The 20,852-nt window shown below is 39.0% G+C and overlaps 4 protein-coding genes and 1 non-coding gene across 9 annotated transcripts in view; 3 read left to right on the top strand and 2 right to left on the bottom strand.

Annotated features, from left to right (window-relative positions):
- Positions 1-3,216, bottom strand: part of LOC136263953 (codanin-1-like) — a 15,239-nt gene extending 12,023 nt beyond the window's left edge. For 2 of the 5 annotated variants that reach the window (XR_010704880.1, XM_066058621.1), the window contains exons 1-10: positions 2,902-3,216; positions 1,941-2,362; positions 1,729-1,806; positions 1,592-1,667; positions 1,480-1,534; positions 1,073-1,141; positions 670-782; positions 532-612; positions 336-405; positions 51-145 (exon numbers count right to left, since the gene is read on the bottom strand). Coding sequence is in view for 4 of the 5 variants with exons in the window: in XM_066058621.1 (XP_065914693.1) it covers positions 51-145; positions 336-405; positions 532-612; positions 670-782; positions 1,073-1,141; positions 1,480-1,534; positions 1,592-1,667; positions 1,729-1,806; positions 1,941-2,362; positions 2,902-3,161 (1,319 nt within the window). In the remaining variant the exon portion in view is untranslated. Of the gene's footprint in view, positions 1-50; positions 146-335; positions 406-531; positions 613-669; positions 783-1,072; positions 1,142-1,479; positions 1,535-1,591; positions 1,668-1,728; positions 1,807-1,940; positions 2,363-2,901 lie in introns of those variants that run through there. The other 3 variants (XM_066058619.1, XM_066058620.1, XM_066058622.1) reach the window with 2 other exon arrangements.
- On the top strand, positions 3,191-14,336 carry LOC136263952 (E3 ubiquitin-protein ligase MARCHF6-like). Its single transcript, XM_066058618.1, has 32 exons — positions 3,191-3,301; positions 3,629-3,725; positions 4,424-4,456; positions 5,148-5,188; positions 5,427-5,570; positions 5,764-5,836; positions 6,637-7,558; positions 7,675-7,851; positions 8,035-8,104; positions 8,372-8,418; positions 8,463-8,495; positions 8,553-8,604; positions 9,243-9,301; positions 9,352-9,432; positions 9,646-9,674; positions 9,734-9,773; positions 10,973-11,047; positions 11,103-11,157; positions 11,236-11,315; positions 11,452-11,520; positions 11,574-11,624; positions 11,753-11,853; positions 12,112-12,252; positions 12,372-12,411; positions 12,501-12,653; positions 12,811-12,880; positions 12,932-13,110; positions 13,229-13,363; positions 13,518-13,604; positions 13,657-13,789; positions 13,940-14,075; positions 14,136-14,336. Exons 1-32 carry the CDS (start codon positions 3,256-3,258, stop codon positions 14,179-14,181), a joined length of 3,495 nt encoding a protein of 1,164 aa, XP_065914690.1. The 5' UTR covers positions 3,191-3,255; the 3' UTR covers positions 14,182-14,336.
- On the top strand, positions 9,916-10,034 carry LOC136265271 (U5 spliceosomal RNA). The gene has a single exon (XR_010705465.1). It is a non-coding gene; the product is annotated as a U5 spliceosomal RNA (small nuclear RNA).
- Positions 14,259-20,852, bottom strand: LOC136263958 (WD repeat-containing protein 88-like). Its single transcript, XM_066058628.1, has 12 exons — positions 20,636-20,852; positions 20,473-20,583; positions 20,334-20,419; positions 19,620-19,683; positions 19,335-19,458; positions 16,846-16,969; positions 16,678-16,791; positions 16,003-16,070; positions 15,592-15,674; positions 15,190-15,258; positions 15,016-15,111; positions 14,259-14,475 (listed from the first exon to the last, which is right to left on the bottom strand). The coding sequence occupies exons 1-12, from the start codon at positions 20,693-20,695 to the stop codon at positions 14,362-14,364; spliced, it is 1,113 nt and encodes a 370-aa protein (XP_065914700.1). The 5' UTR covers positions 20,696-20,852; the 3' UTR covers positions 14,259-14,361.
- Positions 18,137-19,133, top strand: LOC136263959 (CBP80/20-dependent translation initiation factor-like). Its single transcript, XM_066058629.1, has one exon. It carries the CDS (start codon positions 18,180-18,182, stop codon positions 19,002-19,004), a length of 825 nt encoding a protein of 274 aa, XP_065914701.1. The 5' UTR covers positions 18,137-18,179; the 3' UTR covers positions 19,005-19,133.

The raw sequence follows: 20,852 nt of genomic DNA, 5'->3' as shown, positions 1-20,852 counted from the left end.
GGTTACAGTGTGGGTCACTTAATTGATAGACACAGCTAGTATACACCCACCTTAGAAATTTGTTGGGGTTAGACTTTTTAAGATTATTGACCACTTCATTTTCTGGATCTTCAACATTCCCAATCTTTTGTGTGTGCTTTGAGTTCTAAAGTATATTATAAAAATATAAAACTGTAACATGAAAGAAATATCAGCAAGTGCAAATGGCATTAACTTGTGCTTTAGGAACAATATGTTGTGTATATATTAATGTATGGCATACAGTTAGTAGACGTTGAGAAACATATTGCTTGTCACTTTTGGTATCACATCAGGTAGTACACACAATACTTCACCTCTACTAATTGTCTCTGAAACAATTTGGCAAAATGTGGCATCCCAGAAGAGTCACAGTCCATCATTGACCTGTACAGTGTAGTACACCACAACAAAGCAGAGAAGAGAACATTAAAGGTAGTGATTACAGAATGTGTTAGTGCATATGCTTGAATACCAGTATGAGATTAAGAATACACACAACACATTATTTACCTGATTTTCTCCTTCCCTCTATGCCAGTTAGGGTTGTCCTGATTCTTCTCCCATTCTTTAAGCAGCTCATAAAACATGTCCCTTTAAGAGTATAAGTGTGTACGGCCTGTGAATTGTACTAGTGATGGTGTGATATACCTTTGTTTCTTGAAGGTGTGGAATGCTCTGTCTGAGATGAAGTTCTTTCTGTTGTCAGTTTCCACTTGGAATGGTACACCAAATGTATGATGATGGGGTAGTAGATCTGGTCCCTGTAAGATAATGTGTGGCATGTATATGGTATTCTATACTATGTCAGTAGTAGACTCAGTAGTCCCTATACATACATGTACATGTATTGTCAATATGCAGTGATACATACACTACACTATAGCACACATGTACTCTACACACACACACACACACACACACACACACACACACACACACACACACACACACACACACACACACACACACACACACACACACACACACACACGGACACATACTAAAACAACTACTATACACATACATATACACGACATGTATTGATCATTACAGTTTGTGTTTCTTTCATCTGGTAGCAGTGCAGAAAATAGTTACTCAGACCAGGAGAAAACTCCTCAACCTGCCCATATCAACAACAAGATAACACACCCATATCAACAACAAGATAACACACCCAGCTCAACAACAAGATAACACACCCAGCTCAACAACGAGATAACACACCCAGCTCAACAACGAGATAACACACCCAGCTCAACAACAAGATAACACACCCAGCTCAACAACAAGATAACACACCCAGCTCAACAACAAGATAACACACCCATATCAACAACAAGATAACACACCCAGCTCAACAACAAGATAACACACCCAGCTCAACAACAAGATAACACACCCAGCTCAACAACAAGATAACACACCCAGCTGCAGTGACACAACAACAGACAAACTCACTCGTGAGTTCTGTGATAGCAGGTGAAGTGTCCGTCCATCTAACACAGCAAATAGACTACATGAAAATGCACACATAGACAAACAAGTTGGAAACATCACAAATTTAACTCACAATTTAACATGACTGATCACAGCAACAGAAAAATAAACACAATTAGAAATGTTAGAAAATGGAGCATCCTTCAAAACTGTAATATAAATTGCAACAATAATAAATTCAACATGTCAAAATACGTAACATATATCTACCTGATGCTTTATTAGGACGGAGAGTTAGCAACTGTATCAGAAAATAAAGCTCTGTAGTGATATTGGGAACAAGCATCTCTGTACAAAAACATAAGTATGACGGTTAAATATTTACATATATTCCACTGCATAATTGTGCACGTATGAATATCTAACAAAGAAGTAAACTCACTACACCACACAAATACACAAACATCAATATTGTTCATCACCTTTAAGTAATGTGGAATAGCAGAGAGCAATATTATCAAGTTGAACTTTATCAGAAACAGCTGACAATGATATCACTTCAAGATCAGTAGTAACAGTACTTCTGCAGTCATGTGGATGAGTCCTGCTATCCTTACTATTAGCAATACTACTTGTTTCGGGTAAATGACTTTCAAGGGAGAACGATTCTAGTTTGTTATCTAACTGCTTGAAACCTTTTCTCTGTTTCTTGTTGTGTTTATTGCCTTGTTTGTTTCTCTCCTCGATGAGTAGTCGATGTTCTTCATGAAGAGTAGATGATGCCAAAATGGTGGGTGTGGAGGTGAATACTGAGTTAATGGCAGGTGTAGATGTGCTGGCCTGAAATACTGTCGTGGCCTTTCCAATGGGAGTTGGGTTGATTCTTCTTGGTTTTGAGTGATTCCTACACATTGCATATGTGACATACTAACCAAAAAGCTTGAGTTGATCAAGTCTACACACGCTTGTGCATGTTACATACACATAATGTATGCCAAATATACAAGAGAGGGTTTCAGCCAGAGGACGTTGGAAGCATTCATGTGAGCCCAATGGTTTTGTATTATAACTATACTGACCTCCTTGGGTGGTGAAATATTTCTCAATTGATGAAAATTAATGCTATGAGTACATGCATTAAACCCCGGTAAGCCCCACTGAATACGTACGTAGGTTAGCTATTTTTTTTTAAAACTTGGGTTACATATAAATCACATGAGATCTCGTGCCAGGCCACAGCAGCAGTAAATGTCTTTGTTTACGAGCTAGAAAGACAGAGAGAGGAGTCACACTCGAGAAAATAGTATGAATAAACAACCCAAAGAGTCATTCTATGCAGCGTACTTCACTTTACTCACATTGTAAGAGTTAGGTTGACTGACAAAACTTAACAGCAGCACAAAACATGTAGACTCTGCACATATGCCACGCATCAAAACATACCATGTAGACTTCTTTGTCTGCACCCCAAGTGCTGGAAACTCTTCAGGTGACTTAACATCCGGTATCTTTTTGTTCTGACAAGGACTGTGCTTCTTTAAAACTGGTGTCACTTTGGTAGCATCCAGTGTTTTTACACTCTTCCCACCATCTCTCTGAGTTATCAATGGTGTAAACGTCTCCTGGAGGAAGGTAAGGAAGTTTAGGATCTCTTTGAAGTTTGGAGCACCAGTCTCATCCCTGATTTTTGTTGTAAACTCCATACACGTGTCCCTGTGACGTCACATTTTCTTGATAACAACATCGCGTGATACTAGTTACGCCGAGGGGCTTTCCGAGGACGAATCTTTGGAGAAAATGACGGACACGGCAGCTGAAACTGAACAACCTCGCAGAGAGGAAGGTAAGCCTACCTTTCAGTACTAGGCGCAGTGTCTAATAAAGCAATTTGTACTGTTTAGGAAGCCACGTTTGGCGCGCATTAATTAGAATTGTCTTATTTCTAGTACACACACCACTTCAAGTATTTGTCCGTTGCACTTTTTATAATTTTTAATGTACTAGGGTATTTATCCGTCTGGTTGTTTAAGCTGTAAACTGACCATATTTTGCTCCACTGACATTTTAAAACTATGAATATAAGAAATGGTAGTATGCGAACTGTGCACAAATGTGTTAACGAATCTTATGCAGTATTGTCAATTACAAGTATAATGTTTTGTATGTGTAGACATATGTCGAGTGTGCAGATCAGGACCTACCCCACCCAACCCATTATTCCATCCATGTATGTGTACTGGCAGTATGGGACATATACATCAGGAGTGGTATGTGTGTATGTGTGTGGAGTGCTTATACAATGGTGTTAGAGTTGTATACACAAACGACTCATTGCATGTGTCCACAGATCTATTCAATTCTATTGGTGTACAATTGTTAGTTTGTAAAGAAGAAATGTACTGCATGTATTTTATTAACGTGGATAAAAGTTAGTTATTGGCAGGCCACCTGACGGTTGAAAAACTATCAAATAGTTCCATGTGCTTAGAACTTCTTGTGTACATGTACATGGTTATGCAAATAGAAGTACATATGTACTGTAAGGCTGATGAAAGGAATGTGCCACTGTGTGATGCAAGACTAGGCAACACTGCACCTAACATGTACACTAGTTATACATTATAAAAATACAGCTCAATTCTTGCATCATACTATCTGGTCTCTATATGTATACTGCACACGTAATAAATACACTACGGTTTTGTGCAGCTGTGCCATAGTTGAGGTGCTCAATGTACAGTGTAACTTGGCCAGCTGTTCAGAAAGACTCAACCCCTCTCAAATAACTGGCCATCTTAAGTAAGAATGTTGCAATACTTGTGATACACCACAAATTCTAGCCGAACGGTCAACAGGTCCAGTTGTGGTCTGTGTGATAAGAATTTAGTGCTCTGTTAATAAACGAGTATGCCTTCAGAGCTATATACACATCACATGTTATTATACATGTTATTTATTATTTTAGCTTGTTGCAGTGGTTAAAACACAGTGGGAAAAAGTAAGTTTTGTTTATACATGTGTAGATGGTTCTGTCTAGATATGGTTTGTAGTGTGTCCATATGTGTATATGTTTGCCTGTGCTAGAGATCAGTACCAGAAATTGTGATGTAGGCAATCAATGGTTTTCCTGAACCTGTAAAGTAAAATAGTTGAACTAAAATGGAGCAGTTGTGTTTTCAAGTGGTATAATTTTGCCGACATACATGTAGCACTTTAAACTGTAGTTTTCTAGGTATGTATGTATCTGACAGAATGCCTTGTGTGTGTATATATGTAACAAAATTTACAGGTGAAAGTGATGCATGGCTTTAACTGAACTCTCAACTTCTTCATCTGACCTTTGTCCTGAAATTAATAATCCTGACATTGACATTAATGCTTTGGAGTCTGGGACATTCCCCAGGATTTTGTATTTTACAATTTACTGCCTATTTTCTTAATATCTTTCTTTGTGTTGATGGGACCTGGAATCTAGTGACTGTTTAATTTGTTAGATTGAGATATGTGGAATAGAAAAGTTCTACTGAGAATGTTATACAAACATTAACTTCTTACACTTGATTCCTCATACATATTGTCTCTGCTATACTTTTTGCTTGAGTTGTGTACATGTGCTAGAGTTTTTAAAAATTAATTTTTGTACACTCTGCTATTTCATCCTGTATAAATGCTGTTATATTCACTTGCAGGTATTGTGAAGTATGCAATCATCAATTCACATTTGCTCCAAGTAAGTAGCAACAATTTGACATCCTGAGGTGATATAGTTGGTGTATATGGTGAAGTTGGGTTTGTGAAAGGCAGCTAGCTATATAACTTTGTACAAAAAAATTAGGGTTGCTACATACGTATTTACAAAAATCATTTACATATGCAAATACTAGCTTGATCATGCACGTATGAAGTTGAATGAAGTTTATTCACTTTACCTGTAATCATTGTTACTGTGTTGTTGTTTGTGTTTGCAGTTTATCGGTCGGACATGCCGAACAGATTGTCAGTATCGGACTTAGTAGGTGGTATTAGTAACAGTGCTGTCCGTAATGTCAAGCAGTGGGCACACCTCGGCTTTGTGGCCTTCATCTGGTTACTCTTTGTACCAGTTTGTGTGTGTAAGTCTGTGAATTATAATAGTGATGAGTATTACTGCTGTACTACTGCCACAGACATGCATGTGTGCACACATACACACACGCACACACATGTGTGTGCACGTTCATGCATGTACAGGCAAATTTTATGGTACATCATTGTGTGTGAAATGTATAGGTAATACACAAATAATTTGGTTCTGTCATTGCACAGGTCGGATTTACAAGTTCCTTTTCTTTGACTCATTTTGGTCCATCACTACTCTACCAATAACTATACTATCAATGTAAGAGACACAGTATGGACTTCTTACTACATGTGTTGTATCAACATATTGTGTGTATGTGCATTTGTGCTTACCTACATATATATCACACTGGAATGTGCACCTAAACTTATGACACCAGACACTTAATACAGTAGCTCTGGCCCCACAACTGATCATACACTGGAATCTGTTATTGTGGAGGTTTCAAAATAAGAACACATGACGTAGTTAAGGTCCAATAACTCTATTAAGACTTACCTGAAAAGTAGGACACTTGTCCCAAGATGTCTTGGTTTCGTTGTACATGCATGTTGATGGTCATGATGTATGATCCCATAAAAGTGTATGTACATCAGGGCTGAGCGATATTATCATTTTAACGATATATCGCGATATTTTGAAAGTATCAATATCGCGATATTTTGTTATTAACTATCATGATGCCATGCCTGTACATTATTGTCATTAAAAATCCATTTGTTGTGCAGTACTAGGCTAAGAATCCAGAACCTGATTACCCCTGCAGAGAGGTGTGAACACCATAACATAACCTCAAAGCATGTGTTACAATAACTGTTACTGTAAACAAGGATGATAGTGGCTAGTTTGATGCTATCTTTAAAGACTTCCTGCAGGAATACTGAGGCATACTGAGCAATACACTATGTAGCACCTGACTTATTTGTAAGTATAGTGAACAGTATCATGAATAGTGGCTTTAGTATCGATCGTGATACTAAAATGGCAGAATCGCTCAGCCCTAATGTACATGCAATTTGTTATCTTTGCCATTTATTGTCCTGTTACAATTTCTGTAGAGACAACTGGTTTGTTGATTGTGTCTATGGGATAGTACTGGTGATAGTCACGTTAGTCGGGTTTGTTGGGTTAGTCTGGTTAAAGGACCAAGTTGGTGGAGGAAAGGGACCTGAGTGGCATGAGAACGATCAGCGTCTCTTACAGCAAGCAAGACAGCGAGCATCAAGAATTAGACTGCAGGAGATGCATGAAGAAATGGAATTGTCTAGTGAAAGTAGTACTCACCGTACCACCCACCCAACTAGACTGATGTTGAACCGGCAGACTGCTGATTTGAAGGAGCTTATACAAACTCAAGTGGTTATTTTACAGCAGATTATGTCAAAGAGATTTGATGCTCCATTGGAGGAAATGCAGTATCGAGAAATGGAGTTATATCACAAACTGTCAACACCCCAGAGAAGATTTGAACAGCTGTTGAAGCATGTTAGGGAGCGGGAAGTTTTATGGCAGGAACGGCAGATGAATAATTTTCTTCGTGTAAAAGAAGGCCTCCCTCCTGAAGAATGGGTGGACCCAGAGTTTGATTCCTTTTCACCAGTTGCAGTTCAAGATGAACCACCTCCAACAAGGCTCACTCAAGAACGCATTAACGAGGCACGCTCACATGGAGCAGAACTGGAGCAATACATCGCAACAGAAAAGACTAAAATCCCTCCCAAAACTTATCGGGGATTGTATTCATCTGGTGGACAATTTGACTTGAGAGATGTTCGCATACTGTCAATATTTAACAGTCCTGCACCTCAACTACTCACTATTGGAGATAGAGCAGCACTACAAGGTGAACTGGATGCTCTACAGTCTCAGATTAGGAGTACCATCGAGGAGCATGAGCAGCACAAGGCAAAGTTGTTTAGAGTGTTAAAAGTAGAAGAAGAAACTGATGTAAACATGGATGGAATGAGTGCACAAGAGCAGGTACTTTGTTATTACAGAATTTTTTTTGTTATATTAGATGACTTGCTTGTGTGGTTTATATCAGAGCAACATGGCAGAGCTTTCTTGTATATTTGCTTGTTCTTGTTGCATTTTAGTTGCACATTAAGAGGATTAGAGATCTCCAAGATGAGTTGAAAAGGGTTAAGAAGGATGAACGAGTGTTGCAGCATGAACAGAACAGACAGGCTGACAGAGAGAGGAACCTGGATATGCCAGACCGGCACAATCGATGGATTCCTAATATACTCAGGAATGATGAAGTCCAGGACATGGTGTGTTTATATGTATACATGTGGGTGAGCACATGTACTTATAGTGTACCTGTGTGTGTTTGTCTGTCTGCAGGTTATGTATTCATGTTACGTATGTACATATATGTGAGTGTAACATAGTGTGTGTATTTGTTTGAATATGTGCGTAACACCTCATGACTGCATTTATTTGTTTTGTTTTAGTTGGATTTTCGTCGACAGCGAAGACATGGTCACATTGGAGATGCCCTTGCAGGTCTTGCTAGAGATGGAGGTAAATGATCTCCGCACACTATTCACTTTGCAGCATTCACACCAAACATTGCTGTGTATGATGTTTTATTAGTTGTACTGTAGAACCTGTTTTCAGTAAGCTCTCAAAAATAGGAGCAAGCATTTTGGTACCAACAGGTCTGGCTCCATACATTTACCTCTTAAAGAGAAAATCCACTGCATTGCAGCAAGGAAATGTTCTAGTTTGCTGTGAAATCCTCCCATATACCAACTATGTATGCACACTACTGTCTTGTTTTCTATACAGACTTGAACAATGAATTAGACAACCTTGGAGATCTCACTTGGGATAAGGTACATATCCTCAATCTTTACATAACTAACTTACCTGTTTACAGCTACTTGGATTGGATGGCTCCTTCAAGTTTCTGGTGAGTATTTAACAAAGTTTCATCTGGAAATTAAATTATTTTTCTCTTCCTTTTTAGGAACATGTGTTGTGGGTCATCCTATTAAATTCTGTCATCATTTTTGCACTTGGTGAGTCGAGGTATTAGTATAGCGGCACAACCAAAAAATCATGCACTTTTTCATAAAGTCATGAAACTTTCCACATAAATAGTACTCCTCAATACATGTATTTTTAGATATAGTGCCATCGCTGATTTGACCTTTGGTGACCTTTACAGCCATTTTTGTACAGAAAATTGATCATTTTTGTCTTTAACTCCCTGAGGCAGTAATTAACTTGTTAAAACATGGTACCAAACAAAAGATCTTGCTGATAGAAACAACTTGGTTTTTATTTGAAGCCAATAGGTAATTTCATTACAAAGTTATGATCATATGTTGTTTCTATCAGCAAGATCTTTTGTTTGGTACCATTTTTTAACAAGTTAATTACTGCCTCAGGGAGTTAAAGACAAAAATGATCAATTTTCTGTACAAAAATGGTCACCAAAGGTCAAATCAGCCATGGCACTATATCTACATGTATTGAGGAGTACTATTTACGTGGAAAGTTTAATGGCTTTATGAAAAGGTGCACAATATTGCCAATTATGAGGGCTACGCCGCTGTACTATATTGAAAGAATGTTATGCAATTCCCAAGCTGGATAATCTTGTGATTAAATTCTTAGTAGCATTTAAAACTGTATACTGTTACCTTTCTTGCAGGATACCTCCCGTACAAGTTTGGCAAGATAGCTTGTAAGATTACCCTCGTATGGAGCTATGTGAGTGTCATAACAGTATGTATCATTACCAGTCTCTTATTCTCTAACAGATTGGAGTGTCACCGTTCAACATCGTCTATGCTCTCCTTGTTGGCTATGTCATCATCGTTTTGTTTATTCTTGCTATATATGTATCCATTGAATACATTGTGTGTTTGTTCTTGAGTTGTACAGTGGAACCTCTCTTAAATGGGCTAGGTGCTTGAGATTTTGTTGCAACATAGGTACCCTTTTCTTGACAATGCAAAACAAAAGGCTTATTATGAGTGCGCGGCTGTTTCCGCAGTCCGTTATAAAGAGGTTTCGCTGGATTCTGAAGGTTTTAATTCCTTAATACACACCAGTGGCTCTGCACTTCCCTGTATTTACTAAGGTGAGTGCTATAAACGAGAACTTACTTATTGTTTTTACGCATTTTCGTGATCTCTGCAGAGTGAAAATGTTCCTTGGCGTGGTGTACATCTCACTGAAGGTAAACTGATGCTATGAAACGTCGTGATGAATACGATGCCGCGAAGCACTTTAAGTGCGATGACGATGTTTTAACGTTTATTTTAAACCCACAAGTGAATCGTACGCGAGCGTGTATAAAAGCATTCGACCTGTAATATGCGTTACTCTGGTCTTCCTTCAGAGCGAATAAATCTTTCGCCTTTTACTAAAGATTTCCGTGGAGGAGGACACATAATGAGTATGAAATGAATATTTTTTGTACGTCCCACTATGTGGGGCTTAAAACTTAAAAACAAAATTGAAATATAGATAGCTAAGTTGATACTCTGCTTGGCTTTTGAAAGAAAAAAAGTTACTCCTAGTACGAAGAGTTCATAATTATACATACTGAGGAGAGTATCCTACTCTCATATACCCCTGTAGAAGGGCGTATCGTAAAGTTATGACGTAACAACTTCATAATACACCCTGTAGAAGGATACCCCCGTAAGTTACGTTGTAACTTCACGATACACCCTGTAGAAGGGCATATCATGAAGTTATGATTTAACACTTCTGGGTTCGCCCGTTTTTCTTTGTATAATTAATGATGTCATTAGTTGAACATGGTATCGATTGAACGCGTGCCTAACAACGTCGCTAGCAACCAAATTAACTCCAGCTCTAAGCATTTCTCACCGAACTACAATCGTTCCTTCATGGGTTAAGACTGCTTCGTAGGCGTTTCTTGCTAGGCCATTCACAAATACGGCTATCCTGAGCGTCGCGAGTGTGAAATGGTGCTAACGATTCTTGCACTTTTACGGCTGCTTGCACGTCACAAACCACAACATCTTGTCGTTACGTCATAACTTCACGATACGCCCTTCTACAGGGGTATATGAGAATAGGATACTCTCCTCAGTATATATATTATGAACTCTTGCCAGTACCAATCATACCTTCAGTTGGTAATTTTGGTTTCTGCATATTCTGTCACTTTGTTGCAATAATTATTCATAAGCACTTTAAAAAAACATTCTTGAGGAGTACAGAAAATTACTGCATGTTTTGTGAAAGCTTTGTGATGAAATACATGTGTTATCAGACAGACAGAGTCTGAATTTCCTTTGTAATCTATTGGGTTTTGCTGTCCATTACTGGATTTTTATATTCACCCTTGTTCTTTCAGTGCCTATAATATACACAGTATTTTAAGCCTGACACTGCACTCCACAGGTTGGACTGTTGCTAGGAGTAGAGGCTGGAGTGTTCCCACTGATGTGTGGATGGTGGATTGATATCTGTTCTTTTGTGAGTGACTTGTGCATGTGATTTGTGCTAGTATTAACTTGTTGGTTTTCCATAGTCACTGTTTGGTAGTATGTGGAAGGATAGGCAGCAAAGTCTTGCAAATACTCCAGGTGGGTGGGTGGGTGGTGCTTCTGTCACTGAGAAAGTTGTTCACTAAATATACACTCACCAATACTTGTCTTCGTCAGGAACGATAACTTTCTTTCATTGGCTTGCTGGGATGGTGTACATCTTCTACTTTGCTTCACTAGTGATGTTACTCAGAGAGGTAGGTTGGTAAAGTTTCACTGCTGTGTTGTCCTTCACTGAAGATTTCTTGTAATGCTTTCCACCAGTATGGTAGTCATATGTAACTGGATATGCCACTACAAGACATTAACTGAATTTATTGCCTTTCACCGTAGGTGTTGAGGCCAGGAGTGCTGTGGTTCTTGAGAAATTTGAATGATCAAAATTTCCACCCTGTACAAGAGGTGAGTGAGTAGTGTGTGTATTACCCTAAATGTTATCTGTACTAATTCATTAGATGATTAATCTTCCAATGACTCGTCATGCAAGAAGGTTTATAATGTCTTCTGTAAGTTTTCATGATAGTATACTATACATGCGTGTGTGCACGCACGCATGCACGCACTCACATTTGTAAAATTCACTTTTGGTATAAGGGAAAATGAATTAGACATCATCGTTTCTTTGTCACTATAGCTGATGTTTGGCACAAGTGTACTACTGGTCTTATGGCTACCATGTGCCTTGCTACAACGACTATGGCCAGGATTTTTACCTTACAACCTCAGCCTACCCAGGTGTGTATTTGACTAGACTGTAACATAGTGTACGCAAACTACAGCCAGCTTGCTATTGCTGGATATCATGCTTCAGCCTTGATGCATAATGTGGTAGATGTGAGGTGGAAATGGGAATTTAACTGTCCTTTTTTGTAATATGAATGCTGTATTAATGCTAGACACTTTGTTATGTAAAATAGTTCTATAATGCATTGTAGAACTCAGTATGAATGCTTTCAATTGTAGAGTATCTGTTATCCTTTCTCTACATTGTAGTAATATTGGTCCACTACATGAGATCCATTTGGAGCTGCTACTACTTCACTTTGTGTTGCCAACTTTATTGGAACATGGCAATGCTCGAGCTGTCCTGAAGGTCATAGTTAAAACATGGGCTCATACTGCAGCTAAACTATTGTAAGTATTAATGAACCTATTTGTATTCATGTAAAACACATGTAGAACTTGTTGTATAGCTTGTTTGCTATGCTATTAGTTTTCATGTACCTGTTTTGAGCATGTATAACCTGTTGTAGTTCTCTTCAGTCATATCTCCTTGATCTTCCACAAACTGGGGTAAGCCACAGTTTTGTGTGCTTGTGTATGTACACAATTATATAGTACTACTAGTTGAGTTCACTGTGTGTACCATTAAACTGTTTTAGGGTTTTGTGGTCAGCATGCGTGGTACAGTGATCCGTGAGTTGCTTCCTGATCTCAGTTATGACAAGCCAGCGTATGAGGGAGAGCCGCAATTACCCGGACCAGGATTTGCTTCATTTAAGCCGTACCTACGACCATATTATTTCAGGCTAAGAGTAAGTAGTTGTTAGTGAGATACTTGCACAAGTACACATGTGCAGAGTCTGAGACACATGAACACAGAGGCCTGACTGACTGACATGTGCACACACACACGCACACACACACGCACACCTTTGCTGTACACAGAAGTTATCATGTCTCTGTCTGCAGATGATTGGATTTTTAACATTCACAATAGCCAGTGCAGCTATTTTTAGTGCCCTCATCTTGAGTGTACCAGGTAACTTGTACTGCCTTACCACTTGATTGTTACTAAATACATCTATTGTAGTTCTGCTGGGTCGTAGTATTCTATCCTTGTTTGGCATCTTCTCTGCACCAGAGATTTACACAGCAGCAATTGGATTCTACCTTATATGGGCATTGATAAAGTGCATTGCAACCCTAATGCAGTATGCCACTGCTGGCATGAGATCCTTCATGTCAGAATTGTTGAAGTGGAGCATCATAGTATGTGTACCTATGTATTGTGGGATTAGGTTTTGCTTCAGTATTTTTTTCTGGCACACTTTTATGTCGATAAAAAGCAAACCAGGACAGTTTTCATTATCTTTTTTATCCTTGGCAGGGTTGCAAGGCTGTAGTGGCTGGTGCTCTACTGTTCATTGCAGTACCACTGCTACTGGGACTACTGTGTGACTTAGTGGTGATCGTACCACTGAGAGTACCACTAGATCGTCACCCTGTCATCAGCCTCACCACTGTGAGTGCAGCAGCAATAGTGTTTGTGGCATACTTTGGTAGTAACCTTTTAATTTGCTTTGGTTTTTGCTATCGTAATAGTTTTCAGGTTTTTTGCAGATGGGCACTTGTGTTGGGATCAATAAGTGATTTTGTTTGTGGTTGTGTTTTCTCAGGATTGGGCCTTAGGCCTGCTCCATTTGAAGTGTCTGTGTGGTGCCATCTGGTTGGGCAACTCGCAAACAAAACGGACCTTAGAAAGGGTAAGACTAAAACCAATGTTACTAGTCTTTACATCTTACTATATTTCTCCAGATATACACTGCAGGTGTGAAGAACATAGACTTGACTTTCATCATCAGTGAGCTAGCTGCCCCTGCCATCATGGGCTTATCATTGACAGCTGCCATACCTTATGTACTTGCTGAATTGATGACAATAGTTCTTGGTAGGTGCTTAAAACAGGCGGTCACTTAGCAGTGGTAGTAACTTGTTTTGAAGTTGTGGCTTATATCCAAGCATTCATTGAGAGTATGTAGTTTTTTTTAAAGTGTAATTTTTATTCTAATAATGTATTCAATACCCTATTCTTTTCCAGGTGTATCAGATCCATTCCAACACTTTGTACACAGGACAATTTACCCAGCCATCGCTTTACTGTTAATCTTTGCGATCCTGATGCACTCCGTGATCAAACAGTGCCGCAAGATGTATCAAAAAGTCAAAAACGATAAGTACGTAATCAACATGTGTATGGTGTGTGCTTGCTTATGCAATGGTTGTTTTTCATGTAGATATTTGATTGGTCAAAGATTGGTAAATTATGGAGAACTTAACTAGGAGAATTTAGCTTCTTTATATTTCATGTAGTAGAAGTCACATACATATTATAACTATATATCGTATGCTACTATGACTATTGTGATTTTCTTTTTTTGCTGTTTTAAATGGTATATGATCCATTGCACTTTTTATATACATATTTGTCAAAGTGATCGGGTTGTTGTTGTTGTCATAGTTTTATACTACTTGATCCATAAACGTTCTTGATGGGTTGCGTAGTCGGCAGAAGACACACTGCATGTGTTCCGATGGCTCCTCACATCTGGCAAACTGTTTTCCACATATGTAGCACTAGAAGGAAACATGCAGTACACTGTGTACAGTATTGTGTTAAGAAAATGTTGACACACAAGATGCAGGGCTCGAGAAGACCTCAGAACAAAAATTACCTTGCTATATAAATACCAATTTATGAGGGGGTGCACTATTATAGTCAGTGTACAGACCAGTCTACTTGAGGATCATTCATTTTTTGTAATTTCAAGTAAATCCAAGGATAGAAATTTCATGGACAGCTGAGCAACTACAAAATTCACATGCACATGTCTCAGACCAACTATTTTATCTTGTCCTTTTCCAGAGGTAAAATGGAGTCAGAGAGGTCTTGGAGAACCTTACAAATGGAATTAAAATGTATGTTCCTTGAGAAAGGATCCACTGTATAACGTATTCAAAATTTTGTACGATACGAAGAATTCATTGTTAGAGTTGAATCTGGGACCAACCACTAGTGTTTTAATCATCAAGGTAGTTAATGGATATTTTGGGTGTGCCATTTATGAGGTGTCCAATCCTCATTAACAATTTCATTATAAACATGATGCTACTCACTCTGGCCATGTCAATGCCAAATACTTTCTTCTTTTTCTTTTGCTTGCTGTGCTCCACAGCATCGTGTTCAGTGTTCCACACTTTTACCATACCATCCTGAGTGATGACAACACTTAAGTTACATGTGCATGTGTGTGCGTGCATGTACATACATCCATGGATGGTATTACATACCTTACTACAAGATGCTATCCATTTCCTGTCCTCTCCAGTGGAGACACAGTTCACCCAACTTGTATGACCCTAATGTACAATCACAGGTATCAGTTAAAAAAATGTTGCTATTAATATGTACATGCAAGCAAGAGTTTGCAATAGAAACTGGTTGCAAGACCATAGGAATAGTGTGGATCCAAACTTTGATTATCATCAAGAAACATTGTGATGTCCTAATTTCAGGGGTGTATAAAGTACACCATAATGAACCCGTGCATTTACAAGTGTGAAAGTGTCCTTTTTGAGGGGTCCCACTGTACGTACTTTTCATACGTATCATATCAAAAGAAGTAAATCACAAAATTCTATGAGGTACGTACGTAGTAGCTACCATTTAATATACTGCTAAATAATGTATACCTTCAGTCCCAGTTTGAGTTTATTAATTCCAGTATTGTAGACGTTGATGTTGAGGTCATAACCTCCAGACACTAGCAGAGAACCTGTGAGAAATGGGGGACTATCAGTTGTGATTGAAGTGGCGATCACCTTACCAGGGGTTAATCTAGGGAAACACAGGGGTTAGCTATTCCCCCCCCCCCCTAGGTTTATACCTAAAGTCTTGAGAAATGGAAAGGTTTAATCGATCCCAAAGCTGTATAATCAAATGGTCAATATTCAATGACATCACAGTAAAATTTCACCAAAATTGAGTATATTTACACCTAAATTTTCCTGGGGGAGCATGCCCCCAGACCCCTCTAGAATCCAAAGCGGCTTACTTTGCCTCCCTCCCCCACAGCTTAATATTCTGGGTTGAGCCCTGCTTACCATCTCTACTGAATGCACAAGAACTAACAGATCCTTCATGATGTCTCAGTATAGCTGGTCCCTCACTCCTACAGTGAAATAGAAGTGACACATACTTGTGATGTGAGGTACTCCTCATCAAATGAATGGATCAATAATAGGAGCTTAAATTACTACAAATCACATGTATGGAAAACTAGAGAGAGCAGCTGTACGAAATTTTAAATAGAACCTCTAGACACTTCATTTATTGGCTACATCATTAATAAGACCACCTCAGCATGTCAAGTACGTAGGTCCCAAGGTGTTCTTCATGGCCTTATTAATGAGACTACCTCATTATGACCCCAATACAGTGGAGAGTCGATTATCCGAACTAATATGGGAGGATGGGTGTTCGTATAATTGAATAGTACGTATAATCAAACATCCAATGATGTATATTGAGAGTTTTGTTCAATTACTCTAATAAAGCATACACCTATTGACAAAATACTCTAATTGAGCAGTCACTGTGGTGTGCGGATAATCGACTCTCCGATGAACCATGCCATGTAGCTCCCAAACATAGCTTATAAAGGTGTACTTCATTATTACCTCATTGATAGACAACTTCAGTATATACAAGCTGTTGCTGGCATGGCCAACCCAGCCATTTAAAGATATTTTTTTTACAAACTGTATTTACACACATACCTGTATATTCCAGTAGCAATATCATACAATTGTACAGTCTTATCCCATGAAGCAGTGGCCACATAGTGAGAGTCATATGAGAAAGAAGAAGAACTGACAACATTAATGTGTCCCCTGCAACATCACAGCACTGTTTAATTCACAGCATATACAAAGAGACAGACATACTTTAGGTTGAGAAGAATATGTAACATTCGGGTGTCCCAAACTTTAGCAGTTTTGTCCATGGAAGTTGAACAAAGTTCAGTTCCTCGAGATGACAATGAACACCCCATTACTGTGTTGGAATGACCTGCAACAAAAAACATGAGAGTGATTCCTCTTAGTAGCCATTCTTCTTAACCATGCACACACACACACACACACACACACACACACACACACACACACACACACACACACACACACACACACACACACACACACACACACACACACACACACACACACACACACACACACACACACACACACACACACACACACACACACACACACACACACACACACACACACACACACACACACACACACACACACACACACACACACACACACACACACACAAACAAATACCACATGCGTAACGGAGCCTCCGTAAACTAACAATATCAACATTCATATCATATTCTAACCAATCATATTGTATTTTGTGTATGTGCGCATATTATACTTAGTTACCATTTTAGTCATTAAAAAGAGTAGCTGTTATTTACTGGTAACTCACTAATTCGAAGGCACTCCTATGTACACAAGCAATGAAATGACAATTATTATAACGCCTGGAAATTTTCTGAGAACTAGCAACAACGTTTAAGCGATACAGCATGTCTAGCCTATGTGTTGTATGCTACTAGTAGTGGCATGGGAGAATGGCTCGAAATACTACATACATTGCTGTATGTCCACATCAGGGATCTTTTCTGCATGCTCCACAAAAATTTGGTTTCAAGACCCCTGATTCCCTGTATTAAGTGTGCAAGATCCTTACAAGGCTAGCAAGAAAAGGGACATTTCCCTGCAAATTTCTTGCTATTTGTCCTTGGGAGGTCCTTACCGACAAATTTAGAGATAAAGAACCCAAAGTGCTCCTGAGCAGTAAATTAGATTTTTGAAATAGAGAAGGTGTCTACTGATATCACCAGCAATACGTTGTATCACCACATGCACAGAAAGTCAGGGTGAGACAAGTAGAATGATGGCTTTCTGCACAGCATCACATATAGTACTGAATCAATCTCATTCAGTCTCTGCAATATCATTGAAGAAGAAAACCATGGTTATATGAGAGTACAAAACACACAACCAGTGTACATGTGAATATTATTCACATATCTCATCAACACAATAGCTAGGTCAGGTTGTGCATGGGCATGGAAAAATTAAGGAAAATACCATTATGATTGTTTATTAGCAAGAAGGGCTACGGGGGAATACCCCAAGGGATTGAGACATAACACTTATCACGTAATTCCTATTAATGCGTATCATTTAGGAACAACATGGCACAGGTGGGAATGGGTAGAGGCTCGAGCGCGATTAGACGCGCGTCAGACAGTGGACCAGGGAAACAATCCACACAAGATAGAGGTGTAGACGCACCAGCAAATCTTGACAAACTGAAGGAATACCTCTATTCGTTGACTGAAGAGAATTTCAACCAGTACGGAGCGAAATTTGGGATGATGACACTGGCGTATCTCACCAAACGACCCAAAGAAGTCTCTTCCGTCGCGTCATTGGTATACGGGGCAGCTACTACATCGAAAGAGACTACCAGACTGGGCGCCATGGTGTGCAAAATGATCATTTATCCAGCCAATATGTTAGCAGAACACGAAAATGCGACGAAGGAATTCAGAAATACTATCGTGACGTTATTGCATAAAAATTTCGATGATAAGAAACAAGTCCGCGTGAAATCTATTGAAATGTGGCTGGCAATCTTTTCTTTCCTCAGTGACATGTACTATTGTATGCACTCTTCAAACAGAAAGGGCTGGAATTTTATTGGCAAGGCCATCCTGGATGCATGCCGGTTCATGCTAAACAATGACGATTGTGATGATGATGAAATTGAATGCCTCTGTCAACAGTTGAAGGATAATGGCAAACCACTTGAAGAGACAGATCCAACTGGAATCGAATGCATCATCTCTGAACTTCGTACTAGAGTAATAATGAAAAACACTACCCAAAGAGCTCGGTGTCTTTGCATGGATTTAATAGAATACAGAGCCCACGGATACAGTGATCCTGGTAACAAGCTCTCTGACTTCTATCTTGTAGCATTACAAGATGCAATTGCTAATGATGAGACACAGTAATGGTTTGCCAAATTGTATGGATTTTGTGCTGGCAACTATATCATGTGAATGCTACTACAAGTGTTGATGGTATTGCTATGCTTTGATTTGTTTTTAACCTGTGAATAAGTGTGTATGTGATTTAATTTATCATGGGTCCAGCAAATTGTATAGCATATACAAACGTGTCACTTAAGCAGTGTGCCTGAGTCCTGTGTGTTATACCCATAGAGTTATTGAAAACTGCCAGTGAAATTTAATCCCAGAAATGAGCAGTTCAATGTACAATAATTCAATTCCATCAATACACAAAAATACAATATTTTGAAGGTAGTGGTATAGCTAACAAACCTTTAGCAGTTGAGATGAGTTGCCCAGAGGCAGGGTCATGAAGATAGATCGATTTATCAACTGTTGATACAACATAACTTCCAAGACAACAGCAAGTCACCAGACTATCATATACCTGTGACCACTGCAAGGGATCATGAAAGACAATAAATATTGTTCTTTACACACCAGGGGTATAGTGCTATACATGTGCAAACATGTACGATAAAAATTTATTGGCAGTTATTTCAAGTATCAAAATAAATTTCATTATGATTGTACCTAACAGTATGTGTAAATACTGACCAATTTAGTTTCAGTTTCAATGTCCCATAAACACACTGACTTGTCCCAAGATCCAGTCAATACTCTACAGCAGTTAACACAGTATTAAAGACCATATATTGTTATAGTTATACAGACTAGTACCCTCTATGGTACTGTACACTGTTCTGGGCACATGCTGCAGGTAACACATACACCACTTGTGGATATGGCTATAATGGCAGGAAACCTACCCCTGAAGGTATGATAGAGACTCTCACGTTGGCCTGCAAGCCAACAACAGGACTCACTCAATCATTTTTTTTCACTGTAGCAGAGGGTGTCTTGATACTATAGACCAGGTCAATGACTTGGGTCCCTATTAATTATCTATCCATATATGGGCCCACTCATCTGGTTTAAGTATATATATTATATATATATATATATAGGTAGGTACTCAGCATCACAGGTGGGTGGATACGTCACTTGAAGTAGAGTGAGGTGTGCACATGCAAGTAATGTGAGTGCTCCAGTCATTCGCCCAACATTTCGGAGGCCCCAGGATATGGCAAGGCATAAGTGTTTTATGAGCAGAAGATCATGATGGTTTTTATCAACTCAGTCTGCCACTATTATAGGCAGAAGGACATCACCTTATACACCATAGATGATTCGACACATGCAATAAATAACAACAGACCGCTATTAATTTTATTGTGACAAGTACAAAATGATTACCACTCTACACCATACCTATTGTTGGTTTCATCCACACTACAAGACACCACGTTGTGCTCATGAGCCTTAACGGATGTCAGGTTCCTCCCACTAACTGCATCCTACACACAACAAACCCTGAGATATAGGATAACATGTCACCTAATGTTGGTACCCATAACGCCACTGTATTGTCATCAGAGCAGGTAACAAGATGTTGATCATTGTGGAATAGCTGACAACAATTAGCTTGTGACTTGTGAGCACGAAATTCTGTGATCCTCTCCTTGAGCATTACAGGGTAATAACACAGTAGTGTACTGTATGACTTGCGTTACTTTATCTGAGTGATCTTCCTTAGTCGATACCTCCATCGTTGAGTTTGAGGTGGAATCCATCACTGAACTTCTTTAAAATACATAAATTGTTGACCGTTTGTTAAACTGCTAGGGCATGCGCATGTTAACATTGTAGATTGTGTCTACAACCTTCCTAGTCTTCGACAGCACATAGTTAAAAGCGCGCTTCTAAACAAAATACCACAATCGAATAACA

The sequence above is a fragment of the Dysidea avara genome, chromosome 8 (genome assembly GCF_963678975.1).
Source record: "Dysidea avara chromosome 8, odDysAvar1.4, whole genome shotgun sequence".
Taxonomy (NCBI): domain Eukaryota; kingdom Metazoa; phylum Porifera; class Demospongiae; order Dictyoceratida; family Dysideidae; genus Dysidea; species Dysidea avara.
This window is presented reverse-complemented; position numbering and strand designations above follow the sequence as displayed.